The 22538-nt window shown below is 41.2% G+C and overlaps 1 protein-coding gene across 1 annotated transcript in view; it reads left to right on the top strand.

Annotated features, from left to right (window-relative positions):
* Slc35f1 (solute carrier family 35 member F1) overlaps nt 1-22538 on the top strand; it is a 454331-nt gene that overhangs the window by 400467 nt on the left and 31326 nt on the right. Inside the window, exons 5-7 of the mRNA XM_052163630.1 lie at nt 8249-8405; nt 10224-10276; nt 18572-18726. Coding sequence (XP_052019590.1) covers nt 8249-8405; nt 10224-10276; nt 18572-18726 — 365 coding nt within the window. The remainder of the gene's footprint in view (nt 1-8248; nt 8406-10223; nt 10277-18571; nt 18727-22538) is intronic.

Below are 22538 nucleotides of genomic sequence, written 5' to 3'. Positions count from 1 at the left end.
ATGATTCTTAGATAAACTTTGCTCTCATTCTAGTAACACACGTAGTAAATGTTTATCTAAAAATATTTCTGCTTATTAAAAAATATAATACAGAAAGCTAATAGAAATAATTAGAAACAAGTTATGAAAGGGTTGATAAGCAACCAGGAGCAGCCCAGAATGAAAAATGTTCACCTAATTTACCTCACACCAGTCAGAATGGCTAAGGTCAAAAACTCAGGAGACAGCAGGTGCTGGTGAGGATGTGGAGAAAGAGGAACACTCCTCCACTGCTGGTGGGATTGTAAGATGGTACAACCACTTTGAAAATCAGTCTGGAGGTTCCTCAGAAAACTGGGCATGGCACTTCCGGAGGACCCTGCTATACCACTCCTGGGCATATACCCAGAGGATTCCCCAGCATATAATAGGGACACATGTTCCACTATGTTCATAGCAGCCCTATTTGTAGTAGCTAAAAGCTGGAAAGAACCCAGGTGACCCTCAATGGAGGAATGGATACAAAAAAAATGTGGTATATCTACACAATGGAGTACTATTCAGCCATTAGAAACAATGAATTCATGAAATTCTTAGACAAATGGATGGAGCTGGAGAACAGCATAGTAAGTGAGGTTACCCAGACTCAAAAGATGAATCATGGTATGCACTCACTGATAAGTGGATATTAACCTAGAAACTTGGAATACCCAAGAAATAATCCACATATTAAATGATGTCCAAAAATAATGGAGGAGTGGCCCCTGGTTCTGGAAAGACTCAGTGTAACAGTATAGGGGTATACCAGAACAGGGAAGTGGGAAGGGGTAGATGGGGGAACAGGGGGAGGGAAGAGGGCTTATGGGACTTGTGGAGAGTAGGGACCCAGAAAAGGGGAGATCATTTGAAATGTAAATAAAGAATACATCGAACAAAAAAATATCATCTATGAATAAGTAGTATGGCATAGTATGCTAAATATTTCCTATGTACCATTTTATCCTTGCAATAGTAACAAATTGAGACGAACTAAATAAAATACAAGGAAGACTGTAGTTTATGGCAGGTGTGGTTTATTCTACTCTACCTGAATCAAAAACTACACCATTCAAAACATTGCCATGTGATGGGCCCAGACATTTTCTGCTAGAAAACTTAGACATTCTTTGGGAATTAAAAATGGTGTAGCATAATACATCATGGTAGAAAAACATAACAGAATGGAACTGTTCCATTCATGGCATGCAAGAAACAGAAAAAATAGAAGAGGAAGGGACTCAGTCTTAATATCCTCTTTAAGGACACATGCCAGAAGACTTAATATCTATCTGATAGATGCTATCTCTTAGTAGTTCCACTTCCTGTCTAGAAACAAAGTTTTCACACATTTTTCTAAGTTTCATAAGTTTTCTTCATAAGCTTTCAGAAATATTTAGGATCCAAACTGTAGCCCATGCTATAAAATAACTTGAAAGTAACGTAAAACTGATTGATAGAATTACTAGTAAATAATATGTAGTAATTTATTAATAACTTCAAAAATATTTCTGAACTTAAAATTATATACAATTATATTATTATTAAAAATAGCATTAAATAGATGAAGATTTTAAAGTACTGATAAATACATTTCTTTTAGTGGGCCATTCTAAGTCCTCGGCCTAACTGTAAAAACAGGGGCGTGGGGTTCTGCTGGTTGTTTTTTCAGAGGACCTGAGTTGGATTCCCAGTACCCATGTCTGGCATTTGACAACTTCCTGTAACACCAGCTGCTGGATGTGAAACGCATGTGTGCACATGGATAAAATTAAGTCTTAAAAGATAAACAACTGAGGAAGACTATTCACTAAAAGCAATGTCCACCTTTTAGGACTTTAATAAAGTGTTCCTTTCATCCTATTAAGATATTTCATTATGACTTCATTTTCCTGAATCCATTCACATAAAATTAATTTTGCTAAGAGTTCTATTAAGAAGCCCTTCTGTATTTCACTGCTGCAACAATAATTGATATTCATAACAATGACTGCATGTCATGACAGGATTCTGAAATGTTTCCGGAATGAAAAGCGACTAAAAGATGTGCTTTAGAATTTTAGGTATGGACCATGTCAAGTTCAAACATTTTCATACTCCCATAACTGACACGTAAAGATTAACTAGTTGCTGAAGATTTCTTGTCACAGGAAATCTTCATTTCTCTAGCAGTAGTGCCCAAGGACCTCCCCTTAGGGCTGCTTTCTCAGCAGGGCTTCATTAAGTTCCTTCTCATCTACTGAATAGTGATGGCAGCTCCCTGAATACTCAAAGAAATCTCGCAGTCATCCCAAAATCATGTCCACAGTTTCCTTCTCTTGAGAATAACTCCAATAAGCTGTTGCTTTATCTTTCAGAGTCTCTTCTCTCTCTCTCAGTCCTTAGTAGGAGTAGGAAGTTGCCTGGGAAAGGATAATGCCATTTAGCATACAGATGTACTCGGAGGTAACCAAATAGAGAAGTCCATGCCAATCCTGTTTCCATTCATGTGACTCCTCTATCTATAGGATGTCTATGCTCCCCAATGCTCCTGCTTCTATAGTTTTAGGGTTGTTCAGATGATCTCAGCATTCAAAGATTTTCTAGATGAGTCTCTTCTTGAAGTGTACCATTAGAGTGAACACACTTCCCAACCTTCTCTCCTCTCCCAGAGCTGTACATTTGCCAAGCAGGTAACTGCCTGGCACCCAACGCACCCAGCCAAAAGCCACTAGAGTAGAGGGTTCACCAGTGAAGCTGTTCACACTGCTTATTTTCATTCTCTTTCTCCATGGCTTCTAGCTATACTGCCTGAAGTACGAAGAATTTGCTAAACTATAGGATAAAAGTATAAAAGTACTTACTAAAAAATTGGACATAAACTAGAACCAACTCAAACCAAGTTTGAAAAAATGTAATTTTAATTTGAAAGAGAGAAATCACTAATATTATAGTGAATTTATATGTTTATATATAAAACATATAAATTAAATTTATATACACACATATTTATATATTATATATTTTATATATTTTTCATTCTTTTAAATTTTTTTTACATTACACCCTCCTTACTGTCCCCTGTCCTGATCAGCCCCTCCCACAAGCCTTTCCTGTCCCCTCTCCTCTTCTCCTCTGAGCTAGTGGGATCCTCTCTGGGTATCCACTACTCTGGTGCTTCAAGTCTCTGCAAGGCTAGGTGCATCCTCTCCCACTGAGGCCAGGCAAGGCAGCACAGCAAGAAGAACATATCCCACAGACTGGCAATAGCTTTGAGGACAGCCCCTCTCCAGCTGTTCAGGACCCTCATGAAGACAAAGCTGCACATCTACTGCATACATGGAGGGAGGCCTAGGACCAGCAGATTTATGATTTTTTGGTTGCTGGTTCAGACCCTGGGAGCCCCAAGGGTTTAAGAGCCACTGTTGGTCTTCCTGTGGCCTTCCTATCCCCTTCAGGCTCTGCAATATTTCCTCCTGTTCTTCCATAAGTGTCCCCCAAGCTCCATCCACTGTTTGACTGTGGGTGTCTGAATCTGTCTGAGTCAGATGCTGGGTAGAGCTTCTCAGAAGAAAACATGCTCCTGTCTGTAAGCATAATAGAGTATCATTAATAGTGTCAGGGACTGGTGCTTGCCTATGGGATGGGTCTCAAGTTGGCCAGTTCTTCAGATGCTGCTCTATCCTCAGTTTCTGCATTTGTTGTACACAGGATATATTTGGAGTTGAAAGTTTTGTAAGTGGGTTGGTGTCTCTATCGATCTATTGGGGTTCCTGCCTGGCTACAAGAGGTGGCTTCTTCAGGTTCCATATCCTCTATGTTGTGAATCACAGATAAGGTCACCCCATTGATTCCAGGTCTCTATCTTGTCCTGGAGATGCTTCCTACCTCCTCATCTCGGTCAGTTGCAGATTTCCATTTATTTTCCATGGCCATCTGGCCAAATCTCCTGTTCTTCTCCACACCTGATCCTGAAGCCTCCATTCCTTTTTCCATCCTCTCTCCCACTCAGTTACCTCCTTCCATTTGCCTCTTCTGACTATTGTATTTTCCCTTCTAAGTGATATTTAAGTATCCTCACTCATGCCTTCCTTCTTGATTAGCTTCTTTGGGTCTGTGGAATACAGCGTGGTACCTGTACTTAATGGCTAATATCTGCTAATAAGTGAGTACATACCATGCATTTCCTTTGGGGACTGAGTTACCTCACACAGGATGGTATTCACAATTTCCATCCATTTGCTTGCAAAATTTATGATGTCTTTGTTTTTAATAGCTAAATAGTATTCCATTGTGTAGATGTAGCACATTTTCTTTATCTATTTTTTAGTTGAGGGATATCTAGATTGTTTCCAGTTTCTGGCTATTAATAATAAAGCTGCTATGAGCATAACTGAGCAAATGTTTTTGCAGGACATCAGAGCATCTTTTGGGTATATGCCCAAGCATTATATATCTTTTTTTTTAATTTATTGATATATTTATTTACATTTCAAATGATTTCCCCTTTTCTGGTCCCCCACTCCCTGAGAATCCCATCAGTACCCTTCCCTCCCCCTGTTTTCCCACCCAACTATACTGCTTCACTGAGTCTTTCCAGAACAAGGGGCCACTAACCTAGAAAACTGGAATACCCAAAATATAATCCACACATCAAATGAGGTACAAGCATTATATATCTGAGCCAAAGTGGTTGTACTAGTTTGCACTCTTAATACCCTGGCTCCACATTATAGCCAGCATGTGCTATCTCTTGAGTATTTTGATCTTAGCCATTGTGATGGGTATAAGATAAAATCTCAGAGTTGAGTTGATTTTCATTTCCCTGATGACTAAGAACTTTGAACATTACTTTAAGTGCTTCTTCACCACGGAGATTCTTCTGTTAAGAAGTCTGTTTATGCTCCTTCAAGTCCAAGTGGATCAAGGAAATCCACATAAAACCAGATACACTGAAACTTATAGAGGAGAAAGTGGAGAAGAGCCTCTAACACATGGACACAGGGGAAATTTTCTTGAACAGAACACCAATGGCTTATGCTCTAAGATGAAGAATTGACAAATGAGACCTCATAAAAATTTCAAAGCTTCTGTAAGGCAAAGGACACTTTCAATATGACAAAAGGGCAACCAACAGATTGGGAAAAGATCTTAACTAATCCTACATCTGATAGAGGGCTAATATTCAAAATATACAAAGAACTCAAGAAGTTGGACTTCAGAGAATCAAATAACCCAACTAAAAAATGGGCTACAAAGCTAAACAAAAAATTCTCAACTGAGGAATATCAAATGGCTGAGAAGCACCTAAAGAAATAGTCAAAATTCTTAGTTATTAAGTAAATACAAATCAAAACAACCCTGAGATTCCACCTCACACCAGTCAGAATGGCTAAAATCAAAAACTCAGTTGACAGCAGATGCTGGTGAGGATTTGAAGAGAGACTCGCCTCCGTTGCTAGTGGGATTGAAAGCTGTTACAACCACTCTGGAAATCAGTTTGGTACCTCCTCAGAAAATTGGGCATAGTACTACCTGAGGACCCAGCCATACCACTCCTGGGCATATACTAGGGAGATGCTCCAACGTGTAATAAGGACACATGCTCCACTATGTTCATAGCAGCCTTATTTATAATAGCCAGAAGCTGGAAAGAACCCAGATGTCCTTCAACAGAGTAATGGATACAGACACTGTGGTATATTTGCACAATGGAGTATTATTAAGAATGTTGAATTCATGAAATCCTTAGGCAAATGGATGGAACTAGAAAATATCCTGAGTGAGGTAACCTAACCAAAAAAGAATGCATATGGTATGTGCTCACTGATAAGTGTATATTAACCCAAAAGCTCTGAATTCCCAAGATACAATCAACAGACCACATGAACCTCAAGAACAAGGAAGGCCAAAGTATGGATGACTTGGTTCTTCTGATAAGGGGAAGAAAATATTCACAGGAGCAAATATGTAGATAAAGTGTAGAGCAGAGACTGAAGGAAAGGCCATCCAGAAACTGTACAATATATATAGTCACCAAACCCCAAAATTATCGTGGATACCAAGAAATGCTTGCAGAAAGGAACCTGATATGGTTGTCTCCTGAGAGGCTCTGCCAGAGCATTATAAATACAGAGGCACAGCAAACCATTTGACTGAGTGCAGGGCTCCCAATGGAAGAGTTAGAGAAAGGACTATAGGAGCTGAAGGGGTTTGCAGCCTCAAAGGACTACCAACAGACCCCTCCCCCAGAGCTCCCAGGGTCTAAGCCATCAACCAAGGGGTCCACCTGGCTCTAGCTGCACATGTATCAGAGGAATGCCTTGTCAGACATCAATGGGAGGAGAGGTCCTTCGTCCTATGAAGGCTCGACAGATGCCCCAATGTAGGGGAATTGAGGGTGGGTAGGTGGGAGTGGGGTCGATGGAGGAACACCCTCATAGAAGTAGGGGAGGGAGAATTGGATTGGGGCTATCCAAGAAGGGGGGACTGGTAAAGGGGGATAACATTTGAAATGTAAATTTGGATAAAGAATATATCCAATAAAAAGAAGAGAATTTTGTTTAGCTTTGTGCCCCATTTTTAATAGGGTTATTTGGGTTGTTGCTGTCTAACTTAAGTTCTTTATTAATTTGGATATTAATACTCTGTTAGATGTAGGGTATGTAAAGATCCTTTCCCAATCTGTGGGCTGACAATTTGTCTTATTGACACTGTTCTTTGCCTTATAGAAACTGTGTAGTTTCATGAGGTCCCATTTACCAATTGTTCTTCTTAGAGCCTGAGCCATTGGTGTTCTGTTCAGAAAGTCTCCTCTATCAATGCATTCAAGGGTATTTCCCACTTTCTTTTTTATGAGATTTAATGTATCTGGTTGTCTTAGTTTGGGTTTTACTGTTGTGAATAGACACCATGACCAAGGTAACTCTTAATAAGGACAACATTTGATTGGAGCTGATTTACAGGTTCAGAGGTTCAGTCCATTATCAAGGTAGAAGCATGGCAGTGTCCAGGTAGGCATGGTATAGGAGGAGCTGAAAGTTCTACATCTTCAACTGAAGGCTGCTACAAGACCGGCTTCTAGGAAGCTAGGGCAAGGGTCTTAAAGCTCCTGCCCACAGTGACATGCCTATGCCAACAAGGCCACACCTCTTAATAGTACCATTCCCTAGGCCAAGTATATACAAATTATCACACCCATTTTATGTTGAGGTCCTTAATCCACTTAGACTTTAGTTTTGGGCAGGGTGATAAATATAGATCCATTTTCTTTCTTCTATGTGTAGACATCCAGTAGACCAGCACCATTTATTGAAAATGCTTTTCTTTTCCCATTGTATGATTTTGGCTTCTTTATCAAAAATCAAGTCTCCATAGGTCTGTCAGCCTATTTCTGTGTCTTTGATTCAATTGCATTGATCTACCTGTCTTTTACAGTTTTTATCATTATTGTTCTATAGTATAGCTTGAGGGTAGGGATGGTGATTCCTCCTGATATTCTTTTATTGTTGAGAACTGTTTTGGCTATCCTGAGTTTTTTGTTTTTCCATATGAAGTTGAGAATTGTGATTTCAAGGTTTATAAAACATTGTGTTGAAATTTTGATGAGGATTGCATTTTTTGTGTGTTTTTATTTGAAAAAGAAATTGTTAATATTACGGTTAATTTATATATTTATATTACATGTTAACATAATATAGAAATTAAATATATACTATTCATATATTATATTGTTATAAATTATGTTTTATTCATTCTGAAGTTGTATCAAGGAAGTAAAATTCTCATAAATCCTGTCAGTCCCCTTGTGTACATTTTGCCCATGCTCAAAAACATAGTGGTGACTACTGTCATGCCTTTTCTCCCTGCACAGAAGAGGGTAAAAAACGACTGTTAAGTTTATAACAGATTCACCAAATGCCGAAAAATGCCCTGAAATAAAAAATAATATGCACACATTTTAGTGTATATTTACAGAAACATCCCTAGATAGAGACATTGGCATTGAAGAGAATTAAGCTAAAGACAACTTCATTCTTAGAGGAAACTTCCAGTTTTGTGAAGATAGGTAGCTTTTTATATCCCAACACATCTAGAAAACATATTTTTAAAATCTTTATGTGATTTAGGTTGGAAATTACTGGGCCTCTTATGAACGTGTCACAAGAAAATAGAAAAAAGAAGCTTTTTCTGGTGCCAGATTCTTGTCAAATTTTTTTTTTCTGAGTCTCCATCTGCTTTCTTTGTTTCCTAGGGGAAAATAAGCTGGTAGGAGACCTTCTGGTCTTAGGAGGAGCCACACTGTACGGGATCTCAAACGTCTGGGAAGAATCCATCATCCGAACTCTGAGCCGTGTGGAGTTCCTGGGAATGATTGGTCTCTTTGGTGCATTTTTCAGTGGAATTCAATTGTGAGTAAGAATAACCAGGAACATAACAGCTGTAAGAAGTGGGTTTTAGTTTTACAGTTCTTGGCCTTAGAATGTAAAAACCTAGGCAGAAAAGCAATCACCAAACTTCTACACAAAGTTTCTACAAGCTATATCCTTATTAATAAATTACTTCCAAACTAAATAAGTATATTATAAAATATTATAAAACGTTTAATAGGTTTTGAAGATTATTTTCAGGAGGTAATCAAAAGTATATGCTTTCTCCCAGGGAGTAGGCTATAATTTAAAAAGACGTTATAAGCACAAGCCAAAGGTTATGATTTGATACACTTCTAATGGAGTGTGTTTGCTTATTAGTGACAGCTGCTAAGAAATTTCTATTTTAAAATTGGAATTTTACTGGAGAGATGGCTCAGCACTTTAAAACACTGGCTTGCTTTTCCAGAGGACCAGGTTGGATACTTAGCACCCATATGGAAGCTCACAATCCACCACAACTCTACTCCTAGGGGATCTAATGTCGTCTTCTGTTCTCTTGATTATGAGGCATATATGTGGTGCAGAGATATACATGCAAATATCCATATACATTAAATAAAATGAAGCGGTGTTTAAAAATAAAATTTCCCTTTTATAAGTGTTCTTTATTGCCCATGGGTTTACAAGAATGAACCTTAATTCAAATTCAACTGTCTGAATTAGCTTTAAAGTGGTAGGGATGTATAAAACTGAGATTCACTAAACGTCAAAAAAGAGAAGTGCACCAGATTTTCAATATTTCCAAAATTGGAGCAAAAGTCATTCCTTAATGCATTATCTAGTCCCTCAGAATTTGTTGTAGGAAAAAAAAATTGGCATCACCTGATATCACAGTTTGTATACTGGCTGTTTCCAGCACATTTCTCAAAATCTAAGTGTCATGAATTACCGGTGCAAACTCTCTAGCAGGCAAGACATAGACATGGGAAAACTGAGGATTTATTTGAGGTTCATCATGAAACTGTAATGGCATTGCAAAGCTCCTAGATTTGCTGACTCATGTTTGTCCGAGGGAAAAAGATTTTTTTAGATCAACCACTCATGGCCAACATTTTAAAGATAGGTGGTTTATTTTGTGCACTATTATTATGATTGGGTCCAAAATATATTCCCAGAGATTCACTGCTATTTTGCTTGGTCATGCTCTATCATAGCTAATGGAGCTCTGTGGGATGCACTTCTGCCAAAATAAGAGCTTTGTGTTGTGAATGAGATATATTGAGAGTGAACTAGACTCAAATCCTTACTGACAGAGTAGTTAAAATGGTGCCAACTGCACCTTGTACTCTGCCTATAGAGTGATTCTCAGAGTTAAGTCTTTGGACTAGCAACACCACCCAAGAACTGCCCATCAGTGTTGCATATCTCTAAGCTCTCCAAGCCTTACTGAATCTGAAAGTGTAGGGAGGAGACCCCAGAGACAGTTGTTTAACATACTCCAAATGCCTGTGTAACTCTGAGAACCACTGCTCTATTGAAGGTTTAGTGAGTAAATTGATTCATCCTGTAAGCATGGAATTTTCGAACCTTACCATTTGTTTCTCTAAAGCACATGAACAAAAAGAAACAAAACTCTTCAAGCTTGTTTGCTTGAGGCCAGTGAGATTTAATTTCTCCCAGGCCTTTACTGCTGCTGGCCACACTTAGCTAGACCTATCAGGGAGAAACCACAGGCTGCCTCTGGAGGGGTCAATTCATTTTTGAAGTTCAATTGGTTGCTTTAATAGTTGTGTAAATATGGTAAATAACAGGAAAAAATAATGTATGTGGTCTTGACCACTTTCTTTGATTCTACAGAGCCATCATGGAACATAAGGAACTTTTAAAAGTACCTTGGGATTGGCAAATAGGTAAGGATCTGCTCATTTAAGATGGCTTGTTTGGTTGGTTGGTTGGTTGGTGGGTTGGTTTGTTTTTGCTGTTTTGGTTGTTTTTTTGTTTGTTTGTTTGTTTGTTTGTAAATCTGAGGCATTTGTTTGAAAAGTTGTGTGGCTAGGGATGGATAGGGCAGACTAGGAGGGGATTTAGACTGACAAAAAGGAAATGAAATTACCGTGCCATGTTGGAAGACCTTCACACAATAAGAATGAATTTCCTGAATCTTTTCATGCCCTGCTTCAGCTTCTGCCAGTTAGCACTGTCAAGGTGTTTTATGGAAGTTACAAAAGTGTGTTATTAGGTTAAAGACAAACCAGAAAAGAAAGGCCCTAGGCAGTAGTGGTGCAGAAATGAGAGCAATTTGCTCCAGACAAGAAATACAGAATTGATGTGATCATTAAAAAGTAGCACTTTGGTAAAGGGGAAAACTGAGCTTAACAAAAGGCATGAGAAGAAACAAAATACTAAGCATTCTGGGCTCTTTGGAACCTTTTCAGAAGGGAGCACTTAGACTTAAGAAATTATTAATTGAATTCTAGCTGGCCTTGGAAACACTGAACAGGCATTTAACTACTCAGTAGACATCCAGGACAGCTTAGATTTCACCTGTTTCTAAAGTCACTTTCTTCTAAAAATATTTAGGGTATGGATTACCAGATCCTTGGTGGTATTCTTATCACCTAGGAGGCAAGATCTAGGAGAAAGTGTTCCTCAGTTCACTCAGGAATTCTGTTGAAAGGCAAAGGATCCCAGCAGTGGAATTAGTTGAGTTCAGGCCAAGTGGGGCAGTGCTTAAAAACATAAGCAGGATGGGTGTAAATCAGGGTTGAGGGTGTGTAGGTGCTGCCCTTCTACCTCCAACAGAGGTATCTTTGGTAGAAGTGACTGTTTCAGCATATTTTCCTTCCATTGAGAAAAAGATCCTTGACATATCCTACAACTGTATCCACCCCAAGCCCATAAGCATGCAGAAAGAACTGTTTTTCTACCAACATTATGCCCTCTGGTGGCTGAACGAGGGAAAGAAGGTTGTATGATATATGATGGATGGGTTATCTCAGTGACTTCAGACAATGGCTAACCATCCCTTATGTTTGTTCCAGAGTCCTCCATTTGTTTGATTCTCAAGGATGGACAGAAAATGCTATAATTAAATGAAAATCAATAGAGAGGAGGGAGGGGGAAGAGAAGAGAGGGGCATCTGGGAAAGAAACCATCTGCAGGGGCCAGGAGCAGGTGCCTTTGTGACTCTTGAAGTCCAGACTCAGGTGACTCATGCTTCACAGCACTTCACATACAGTGGTCAGGGAGGATAAATTAATTCAATATTGATGGTAATGGCAGTAATCAAAAGGGATTCATCCTCTAATTATGTAGATGTCATGTACATGTCTGCTGAGACTTTGTCATCATTGAGTATTAGTTAAACGTGCCATCATGAGGTAGTTTTATCCTAAGCTCTCAGATTGCCATTAAGACATCCGTCCTCTGCAGCCTAAGATGATGAAGACTGCAAAAGGATCATATCACAGAGGCTTCAAATTAATTCCTGGATAGAAACAAGCTTAAAATGGCCGAGATATAGGATCTTTTTCTCCTTTCTGAAGCACTTGTATGCTTGTATTGGAGATTTTATACCATAGCCACCTTTGTGTTTGTGATCAACTACAGGGTTTGGTTGTCTAGCTCAGATATAGGCATGTCACATCCAGTAAATTACTGATCAGTAAATGAGCAGGTGAATGAGGAGGTGGCTCTCTGCTGTCATTATAAAAGCAAAGGGAAGCAGCAGAGAGCATAGCAGAGGCCTGAGGTCATGTTACACTGTCTTCTGAGGAACTGAGAAATGAGAGAGAAGTCACAGAAACTCATGGGCCAAAGAGTCTGGGAGGCTCTACAAAGGTCAACATGCTGTCACCTATCTCCCCACAGACTTCAGGACGTCAGCTAAGGCCTGACAATCAGTTTCCAGTAAAAGATACACATGCACATACATCATAACACAAACACACACACACAAGCGAGAATAGATTCCAAGACTCTTCATTTACTGTTATCTGTCAAAGACTTCCCCCTAATCCCTCTCTATCTACAACTCTAATATACCTCATAGAATCTCTGGGTCATCTCCTATGCTATCAATGCAGAGAGTATTTTTTCCTATAGGATAAGTAGGAAAAGAAATGCTTTATGTTTTCTGGATATGAAGATTATTTCCCATGGATTAATTGCTATATGAACTGATTTCAAGATGGAATGACTAAAAGCAAGACAATTGTTTTCATCCCTTTGTTTTACTCTACTTAGCAAGAAGACTGCTTGTGATTATTTAATCAGCAAACTCAAGTAAAACATAGGTCTTAATACAGCTGAGTTGTTCTCCCGACTTGGAATGTTAGCTCACAACCAGAAATCTAGTAAACAACTTAAATATACCCTTTGTCTCATGCACCAGCATGTGTTAATGGGTATATGAGCAAACGTGATCTGATGTGGAAGTCAACTGTGGAGGAAAGAGCTTTCTGGGGGCCAATAGACATAGATTTCGCTTACATGGAGGTACCTTTTCACTTCCCATACAGATGATGACTTTTTTGTCACCTTACCTGGCAGTGGGATGATGTGGTCCCAGAGCAGGGAGGTCCTGAGGATTCCTTAGGAATGCATTGAAGAGTCCTGGGAAGGTAGCTCAATAGGTAAGGTGAGGTTGAAAGAAGTATGAGGACCTGAGGTCTGAGCTCCAGAACTCAGATAAAAAGCTAGGCATGGTGGAGGGCATCTGTAAACCTAGCATCCTGGGAGGCAGAGGCAGGTAGATCCCTTGGTTTTGCTGCCCAGCTAGTCTAGCTATATTTGGTAACTTCTGAGTTCCTCAAGACTTCCTGTCTCAAAAATAAAAAAGTTGGAGAGCAATGGAGAAGACACTTGATGTTGGTCTTTGATCTACACATGCATGCATACACACACACACACACACATGCACGCACACGTGTGCACACACACACAGGCATATTCACACACTCACAGAGAGATAGAGAGAAACAGAGACACAGACACATAGGCAGACAGGAAGGCAGACAGACAGACAGACAGACAGACAGATGTATACATAAATACAACAGGATGAACAGAAGAAGGTTGAGACTTATGCCTGGGTTTCTGAGGTGGGCTTACTAGGTTTTCAGTTTCATGTAATAAAATTTGTATTGTCTTAGCATGTCCAGATAGCCCAGTGCTCTTTATAGGTTTGTCCTAATACGTATGTTCTAAGATATTATTTTATCTTTCTATTACCAATAAAATGTCTTAGTCAGAACACTAGTAGGACCTTAAAGGAAAAGAGGAGATAAAATCCATGTAGCACACATACACACACACACTATAGGTGCATATGTACACGCATACACAAAACAAACTAGTCATTTGTCAAACAAGATATCCCTTCTCCCTTCATCTTCAGAATATCTCAGCAATAGACATTGGTGGTAAGTACTCAGAGTTCAGTCAGACAGGGCAGGCTCCTTGGCCTGTTTTTCAGATAGACATCTTCCCTTTCCTCCTGCTCTGTACATAAAATGATCCTCGTGAGGCTGGGCATGTTTGGTAAGAGAGAGGCAATAGAGAGAGCTGAGAGGGAGGGAAGGAAGAAAACAGGTGTCTGTCCTTATTCTATACCCTTGGGCAGGTCTCCAGAAATGGCTGTCTCCTTGTGATCAACCCCTACCATACTTCCCTAATTTCTGGCTTTAGGTAATATGACTTCTGCCTTTAGTTTTCCATGTCATGTGGTGTGATTCATAGCTATTGTACCTCTCCAGCTGCCTCTTTATCCCTGTTTTCCCTGTCACGGTCATTATTGAAATATATTTGTATCATGTGTTTTTTTAAACACCCTTGGTTCAATCTGGTATCGGCTGTGCTCCTTGACCAACATACTCAATAAGGTCATCTCCTGCTTGTCTGAAAACAGTAGCAACAGCAATGGCCTTACTTTGCTTTTGAGGTTAGATAATGTATATACACATAGTAATTCTCCACCTTAAATCTCTTCCCTGCATGAGAACAAGAGAAACCAAACTCTAAACTTAGTAAGAAAATACATTTCAGACAAGAAATGGTTATGCACACGCTCTTTCTACAAATGTACTTCATGTAATCATGTAGTTGCTAGCCAGAAATATTTCATTTGTTTGATCATATCTACTGATTGAAAACTCTCCACAGACAACAAATTGGGTCTTGAGGTGAATCACTAACATCCATTAAGGACCTAATGTCTATGCCAGGCCAGGGGATGGACAAGATGTCGTAGTCCGTCATCCCAGTTCTGTCTCATCATGTGCTTTATGGCTGTGTTTCACTCACAAAATAGGGTGACACTGACACAAGCACTATCCAGCTTAGTAGAAAAATTAACTATAATGGCAGTATGTGTGTCACTTTGCCACCACATCTAACTCCAGCAACTTTATAAAATATACTTAAGAATGTTTAAGTTGGAACCATCCTGAGTTGGTCCAATTACAGGCCTAGTGTATCCTAGTGTTTCCTACTCTGCTTAGCTCAACGCTTTGGTTTCAAAGCTGGGCCTCTTCTCTCAATATGTTCATGACGCATCCAGAACTGCACTGGACAGATCCACATGAATGATGAATAGCTTTCTAAAACAACACATTCCAACAGTGCTTCATGTCCACTGAAAACCCAGTCCTCTCATTGCTCTCATTATCTCAGGAAATGACACTGAAATTCACCCATTTGCTACAGTAGAAAGCCAGTCGCCATCTTGATGTCTTCCTTTCCCTCACTGCTACCTTCAAGCCAGCAATAAGTTGGCTCAGCAGTTACAGACCCAATCACTTTCCTTTTCTCCCCAAGTGAACCACCAGCCTTTCATGCTGGACAGAGATGCTATTCTTCTCACATCTCTCTTCTCACCCCTTCCTCATTCCATTCCTCTTCCAAAGAGTAGCCAAAGTCATCTTTCATGAGACCTCTCAGGGGACAGCATGAGGGAGTTTAACAGTGCTTAGCCCAGGCCATCACCGGGTAGGTGGCCAGCCATTGAGCAGCCCAGGAAACACTCTCTGGGCATCAGGGAACACAGTCTGAGGTCCCGGGGACTGCTGAAGCTGGCTTGGGGGTTCCAAGGCCTGAAGGGAGTCCAGGGATGTCTGGTTCTCCAGGCTCTTGGGCATTCAGGCACTTCTGGAAGCCTCAGAAGACCTGAGAATGAAGTGGGGGGCCCCTGCGGGCTAGATCTAGCCCTGGGCTGAGGGAGAAAAGAGGGGAGCTCTGACTGGTTCATGTGGGGATGAGTCCTTGGCTTGGTCAGCGGGTAGCTAGCTTGGCTTGGTGGTCATGGCTGGGAGCACAGAGAGGCCTTGTACAGAGATTAGGCACAGCTCTATAGATGAAGGCCTTCTCTATGGCTCCCCACAGTGGATCTCTGTGAAAAGGGACAGTCCATGGTTTTAAGGCATTTATTGTCATGGTAGAAAGTGGTTGAGTAAAACCATACCCCACTTCTCAGGGTGGGCCTGAGGTTAAATACCTTTTTCACGGAGGAGTCTCTGGGAAGGAAAGGTTAATTGGCTGCACCCTTCAGAACTTTAGATACATTATTAAAATGGAGATCTGTCTTTGAGCCTACATGACCTGTGGTTATGTCCTCTGCTGGAGGAGGGGCTTGCCTCATGTGACTGATAGCCACAAATCTATGGAGTGCTTGTGTCAGGAGCCTAGTGTCCGGGAACTAGGCAAAAATGCCTACCATCCCTTTAGGGTTACCAAGGTTTCTAACCTTAGTTCAACCAGGAACCAGGCTACCTTTCACGGCCCTACATCCTACTGCAATTACAATTTTTTTTAAAAGATATACAGGGCTCAGTAAGGTCTTCTTCTAGAGAAACCCGACTCCCTGGTTTCTCTAACTCATGCCTATTAGTCAATCATCCTGGCTTCTGGAAGCCACCAGAATAAACATAACTTTACCCTACTTGAGAAACTTTTCAGGTGACTACATCTCTGCCTAAAATATTTCTATGCCTCCTCTAATCTCCTGCTAGTCCTTCACATTCAAAGTAAATCCCACATTGGCAAGGCAGCCTTATATGAGCAACCTTCCTAAAACAAGCCCTGGTCATTCTCTTTTAAGAAACCTTACCATGAGCAGCTCTAAGCTTTTTGTCTATCCCTCATTTTGCCAGATTCCTAGACAAAAGCATTGGCATGCTAGATTCCCAAAGAAGACTTCATTGAAAAAGAAAGTGACTACAGAGCATTAGAACTCACCAGTCCACCCCAGTGGACTGGTGATTTACCAGATAATTAGATGGAAAATTCGGATTCTAGAACTTGTGAACGCAGTCATCCTATGATCTAAATCAACAGTGCCCATGACAGTGAGGCAGGTAGGCAGGTAGACAGAAAGAGAGACAATCTGACAGTAGAAAGGCAGGCAGACAGACAGACAGACAGACAGGTAGAGGAAGGGCAGGAAGGAGAGAGGGAGGGATAGAAGAAGGGAGGGAGGAAAGGAGGGAGGGGGAGGGAAAGAGAGAAAGAAGAAAGAAATGAAGGAAAAAGAAAGGAAGGAAGGAAGGAAGGAAGGAAAGGTTTTGGTGTATCTGGACTGTATTCTACCCAGATTTGATTAACTTTGGTAGAATAATTTAAGGGTAGGTCTTGCTCCCTGTCTTTTAATGACAGATTTATTAAGGAATACTGAATTGATTCTCAAGTCTTTTATGCATTAGTCATAGGTTATCTAGTATGTTATATTTTTTGTAAGTTGGCTAAATAGAAAACTAATTACAAGTGGCATGAAATCCACGTATAAGGAAATTGACTATATTTTATGGAATTAAAAGTTCTTGTGGGGAGTTGCATGCTTCCTACTAGTATTATAGCAGATATATACACGTAATGAGATATACTAGCTTAGTGAACTCAGAAAATAGGGGTATCATCTTTTACAGTATGAAGGGCATGTCCACCACACTAGAGGGGGCTGTTGCACCATTTGCTTAATATTCACCATAATTTTTATGAATATCCGATGTAGCTTTCCTTCAACTTAGGATGAGAAACACAGAATAAGCCCTGTACTCTTTAGTATCTCATAGAAACAAAACAAATTCATTTCTGGAGGAATCACTGGTCTTCTTAATCAGAGGGACTGGACACCCAGTAGTAACCAAGTTCCCTTGAAATCACAGGATTCAAAAGAAGTGAGGTATCCAAATCCTACCCCAGATGATTTAATCCAAGATTTCATTAGAAATGCTATTTATTATGCCCAGAGATGGATTAGATTGTGTCTTATATTTTCAAGGCAGAGAAATGAGTATTACTTTTGTTCATGTGTACCACATAAATACCTGATAAAGTGATAGAATCTATAATTACTTATAAAACCCTGTTATATGTCATCCAAAACTCTGTACTCCTGGTCAGTATTAACAATGATGTGTCAAGAGTTCACAGTAGCCTAGGAAAGGTGACAGAAGAATGGCACTCAATTTGAGAGAGGCGAACAAAATTCAGTAATCTTAAAGAAACCAACATTTTCTATGTTCAAAGCAATCACATTGTCTGCCCAAAGGCATGATTAAGACATGGTTAGTCCAGATTGTCTAATTGAAACACCTGTGTAGATAACCATTCATAGCAATATATGATATATTTTTATTTATATATTTTAATGTTTAATATAATATAAAATACATTTTGCAAGTATAAACTAAGAGGGTAAAAAAAATGTTTTGAAATACATAGACAGGCCATAAGAAATGGCTCTAAAACTAAGGGAGCTTTGCTATTCTAGCAGAGGACTTGCATGTGGTTCTTCCTACCGATAGTGGGGCGCTCACAATGGCTTTCACCTCCAGACCCAGGGCATCTGATACTTCCTTTTGGTTGCCACAGGTGTGTGCCTGTGTGTGCTCTCCCACACACACACAGAGAAGAAGCAGGGAGAAGGAAGAGAGAGAGAGACAGAGACACAGAGACAGAGTTAACAAGAAGTATTCTTTCTCAGATACATGGGAAGGAGCAGAATGTACCTTTTCCAAGCACAGGTTTTAAGTTCTCACTTATGTTTTATCTATGTACCAGCCAGTATTAAACACTGTTTCACACAGTAAAAGAAAAGAAAGTACCTTTCGTGAGTCTTGGGTGATGCACCCCTTCCCCTTATCCTCAAAGCTCAGATGCTGAAGATGCTTCCCCAAGGCCCTGACACTGCCTTCTCCTTACCCCCCCAGGGCTGCTCTATGTTGGCTTTAGTGCCTGCATGTTCGGTCTCTACAGCTTTATGCCAGTCGTCATAAAGAAAACGAGTGCCACCTCCGTCAACCTTTCTCTGCTCACAGCAGATCTGTACAGCCTGTTCTGTGGACTGTTTCTCTTCCACTACAAGGTACGTTGAATCAGGGTTTCTCTGTAACAACAGCAGTTTGGGACTATCAAGTACTGGTGGAGGTGTTATGGGATTTAGTGTCGGGAGGGTCTTGACTTTATGTGGTGAATGGGAATTCAGCTCTAGGTGGATATGCACGGTTTACATATCCATATTTCAACTCAAAATAAAGGCAGCATTTTGTCCTGAGAGACCAGTGATTACGGACCATTGCCAACAATAGATCAGCAAAAGCTCTGGGAAGATAAGTTCTTTAATAGTGGGGGACAGTTCAATTGAGAAGATGCTTTCCAATCTGAGATTAGAAAGTTATATCCGATTCCTGAACTGCAGCTACAAAACATATTTTACCAAAGCACTTAGTAGATTATGTTCTCTTTGCGGAAGTGACATAATCCCAGAAGTTCTGACTTGCAGATGTTCTATAGCAAACATGAATGGGAAAGGCCATTGTGTTTCCTCAAGGAAGTTTCTTAACTAAATTACTGTGGCTTGGTAGAAAAAAGAAACGACTATGCCAAGCAGTTGCACTCAATATATCAGCCCTGGAAGAAAGACGAGATGATCCCTCTAAAGATTGCTGTCCCTTCAAAGGCCAAGACTGCACAGGTTACTCTCCTGTTGTCATAAAACACACTGACAAAAAATGACTTCATGGAAAAATGGTTTATTTTAGCTCACAGTTCAGAGGGCAAACCCAGTCCATTCATTTGAGGGAGGGCTGCCCTGGCATTCAGGAAGTGCAACGATCACATTCTAGGGCACACAGACAACACAGAATGAAACAGGAGCCAATCTAGTAAACCCTCAAAGCTCTCCTCCATAATATACTTTCTTCAGCAAGGCAATTTCTTCACATCCCAGTGGTTACATAACCAACCCAAACAGCACCATCTGTAGATCCAATCCTCAAATACATATGCCTGGGTGGTGGGGGGAAGGGGGAATTTCTCATTCAAAAATACAACAAAGACTCTACATGTATCTTCACAGAGGCAGGCATGACTAATTGAATATGGTGTGCTAAGGTCCACTGTTATTCCTCCTAACACCACACTTGCTGCGTTCATTAACAAACAGGGTTGGCATATGAGAAGAGAGCCACTTTGTCTTCTTTCAGTAACTGTATGAGGTAAAGATCAGTGGGGGAATAAAAACGTAGTATACTCATGTGCAGAATGTCCAAGCATCTATTGTCCAAAGTAGGACATCTAGAAGAAGAAAGGGAAGCAAATGAAGAACCTATGCCCTGTCAGTGAAGGGCCTCAGTCAGTATTACCAGTACTGGGTGTTGGGGTATGTTAGCAAATGGAACTCCTTCAACCACATGAAGCTGGCCTTGGGTTTGGGCAAGTGGGCACTTGGAGAAATGATAAGCTGAGAAGTGTAGGTACTTGACATGAGGAGAGGCAAAGCCCAAGTGAACGATCAGAATTCTTGCAGGAAGAACAGAACAGAGAGAGGGGAACACAGGCCCAGCCAGTAGATGGGAGAGTGTGGGTTAATGGTGGTGGGGGGGTCCCATGCCCTGCCAGAGTTCAGGACACTGGGCAGGCAGACCCAGTGAGTTAGACTGCACACCCCCTCACCGCTGGGTGGATATCTGGCTATTAAAAGCCACAAGATGCCAGTCAGCAGGGGTGGGGAAGGCACAGTCTTAAGGTTCTCAGTCGTGGACACACGGGACACCGCTGGATATCTTGGAAGAGCTGAGAACCAGGTTGGGGCCCCAGGGACCAGGCTCTGGCCTAGGGCTGAGAGAAAAGGGGCAGGAGTCAGGGGAGAGCTCCAGCTGGGTCCCATGGGGACGAGAGTGTCTTAGCTTGGTTGGATGGCTTAGGTTGGTGGTAGCCATGGCTGGGAACACTGGGAGGCCTTCCAGCAGGAGACTATGAGAGGCTCTTTAGGGGAAGACCTGCCCCATTGTTCCAGCATGATGGGTCCCAATGAGAAGAGGCAGTCCATGGTTTTTGAGCATTTGTTGTAGAGAAGTAGAGAGAGGTAGAAAGTAGAGGCCGGCCATGGCTACATGGTCATGCTGAGAGAGGGAGGAAGGGAATGTGGAGAGGGGGAGGAAGGGATCAAGAGAGAGAAGAGAGTAAGAGAAGGGAGGAGAGGCCAAGCATCCCCTTTTATACTGGGCCAGGCTTACATGGCTGTTGCCAGGTAACCATGAGGAGGATACCAGATGACTGTGGAGGAGGAGTCCAGGCAGAATACCAGGGGCTTGGGGTGTTGCTCTATATAACTGATGGCCATGGGATTATGGAGTTGAGAGCCTCTTGTGAAAAATCCTAGTGTCGAGTCCAGCGGGCCCCTGCGGGAGCCTTCAGGTGTCTGCTTCGGGATCTGAACAGCCTGAGCCACAGCACTCGGTCTCCAGAAGGTGCAGGAGACCTGGTGTGCACCAGGAGGCAGACTGGGAGCACACAGCTTGCTCCAGCGCAGAGCTTGAGTTCCAGTCCTGAGGCCGCTGGTGGGAGCCCTCAGATCTCTCTGATTCCAGATCCAGAACAGCCTGGGCTGCAACACCACATCTCCAGGTGCTGCAAGAGGCAAGAGGGGCATCCGGAAGGCCGGCTGGGAAAAGTCAGTGTGCGCTGGTGAGTCCAGCAGGCCCCTGTGGGAGCCTTCAGGTGTCTGCTTCTGGATCTGCACAGCCTGGGCCACAGCACCCTGTCTCCAGGCAGTGCAGGAGGTCAGCTGTGCACCAGAGGCCACCTGGGAAGGGGCAGCTTGCACTGGTGAGTCCAGCTTTGACAAGACTAACTAACACCAGTGAGAACTAGATGGCAAAAGGCAAACGCAGGAACGTCACTAACAGAAATCAAGGCAATATGGCAACATCTGAACCCGATTCTCCTTTAACAGCATGTCCTGGATACCCCATCACACCAGTAAAACAAGATTTGGATTTAAAATCACTGGTCATGATGCTGGTACAGGAACACATGAAGGACATACTTAAAGAAATTCAGGAGAAAATGAATCAAAAGTTAGAAGCCCTTGCAAGGGAAACACAAAAATCATTGAAAGAAATTCAGGAGAATACAAAAGCCAATAAGGAGGAAACACAAAAATCACTTAAAGAAATACAGGAGAACTTTGGTCAACAGGCTAAGGTCATGAAAGAGGAAACACAAAAATCTCTTAAAAAATTAGAGGAAAACACAAACAAGCAAATGACGGAACTGAGCAAAAACTTCCAGGATCTAAAAACAGAAGTAGAAACAACTAAGAAAGCGCAAAGGGAGACAACTTTGGAGATAGAAAACCTTGGGAAGAAATCAGGGACCATAGATGCAAATATCAACAACAGAATACAAGAGATAGAAGAAAGAATCTCAGATGCCAAAGATACCATAGAAACCATGGACTCAACAGTTAAAGAAAATGCAAAATGCAAAAAAAGCTTGTAACCCAAAACATCCAGGAAATCCAGGACACAATGAGAAGACCAAACCTAAGGATTATAGGCATAGATGAGAGTGAAGATTTACAACTTAAAGGACCAGCAAATATCTTCAGTAAATTATGGAAGAAAACTTCCCTAACCCATGAGATGCCCATGAATATACAAGAAGCCTACAGAACTCCAAACAGACTGGACCAGAACAGAAATACTTCCTGTCGCATAGTAATCAAAATACCAAAAGTACTAAACAAAGAAAGAATATTAAAGGCAATAAGAGAAAAAGGCTAAGTAACATATAAAGGAAGACATATCAGAATCACAGCAGACTTTTCACATGAGACTATGAAGGCTAGAAGATCCTGGGCAGATCTCACGCAGACTCTAAGAGAACACAAAT

The sequence above is a fragment of the Apodemus sylvaticus genome, chromosome 19, assembly GCF_947179515.1.
Source record: "Apodemus sylvaticus chromosome 19, mApoSyl1.1, whole genome shotgun sequence".
Lineage (NCBI taxonomy): Eukaryota > Metazoa > Chordata > Mammalia > Rodentia > Muridae > Apodemus > Apodemus sylvaticus.
Note: the sequence above shows the minus strand (reverse complement) of the source record. Positions and strands in the feature narration are given on the sequence as shown.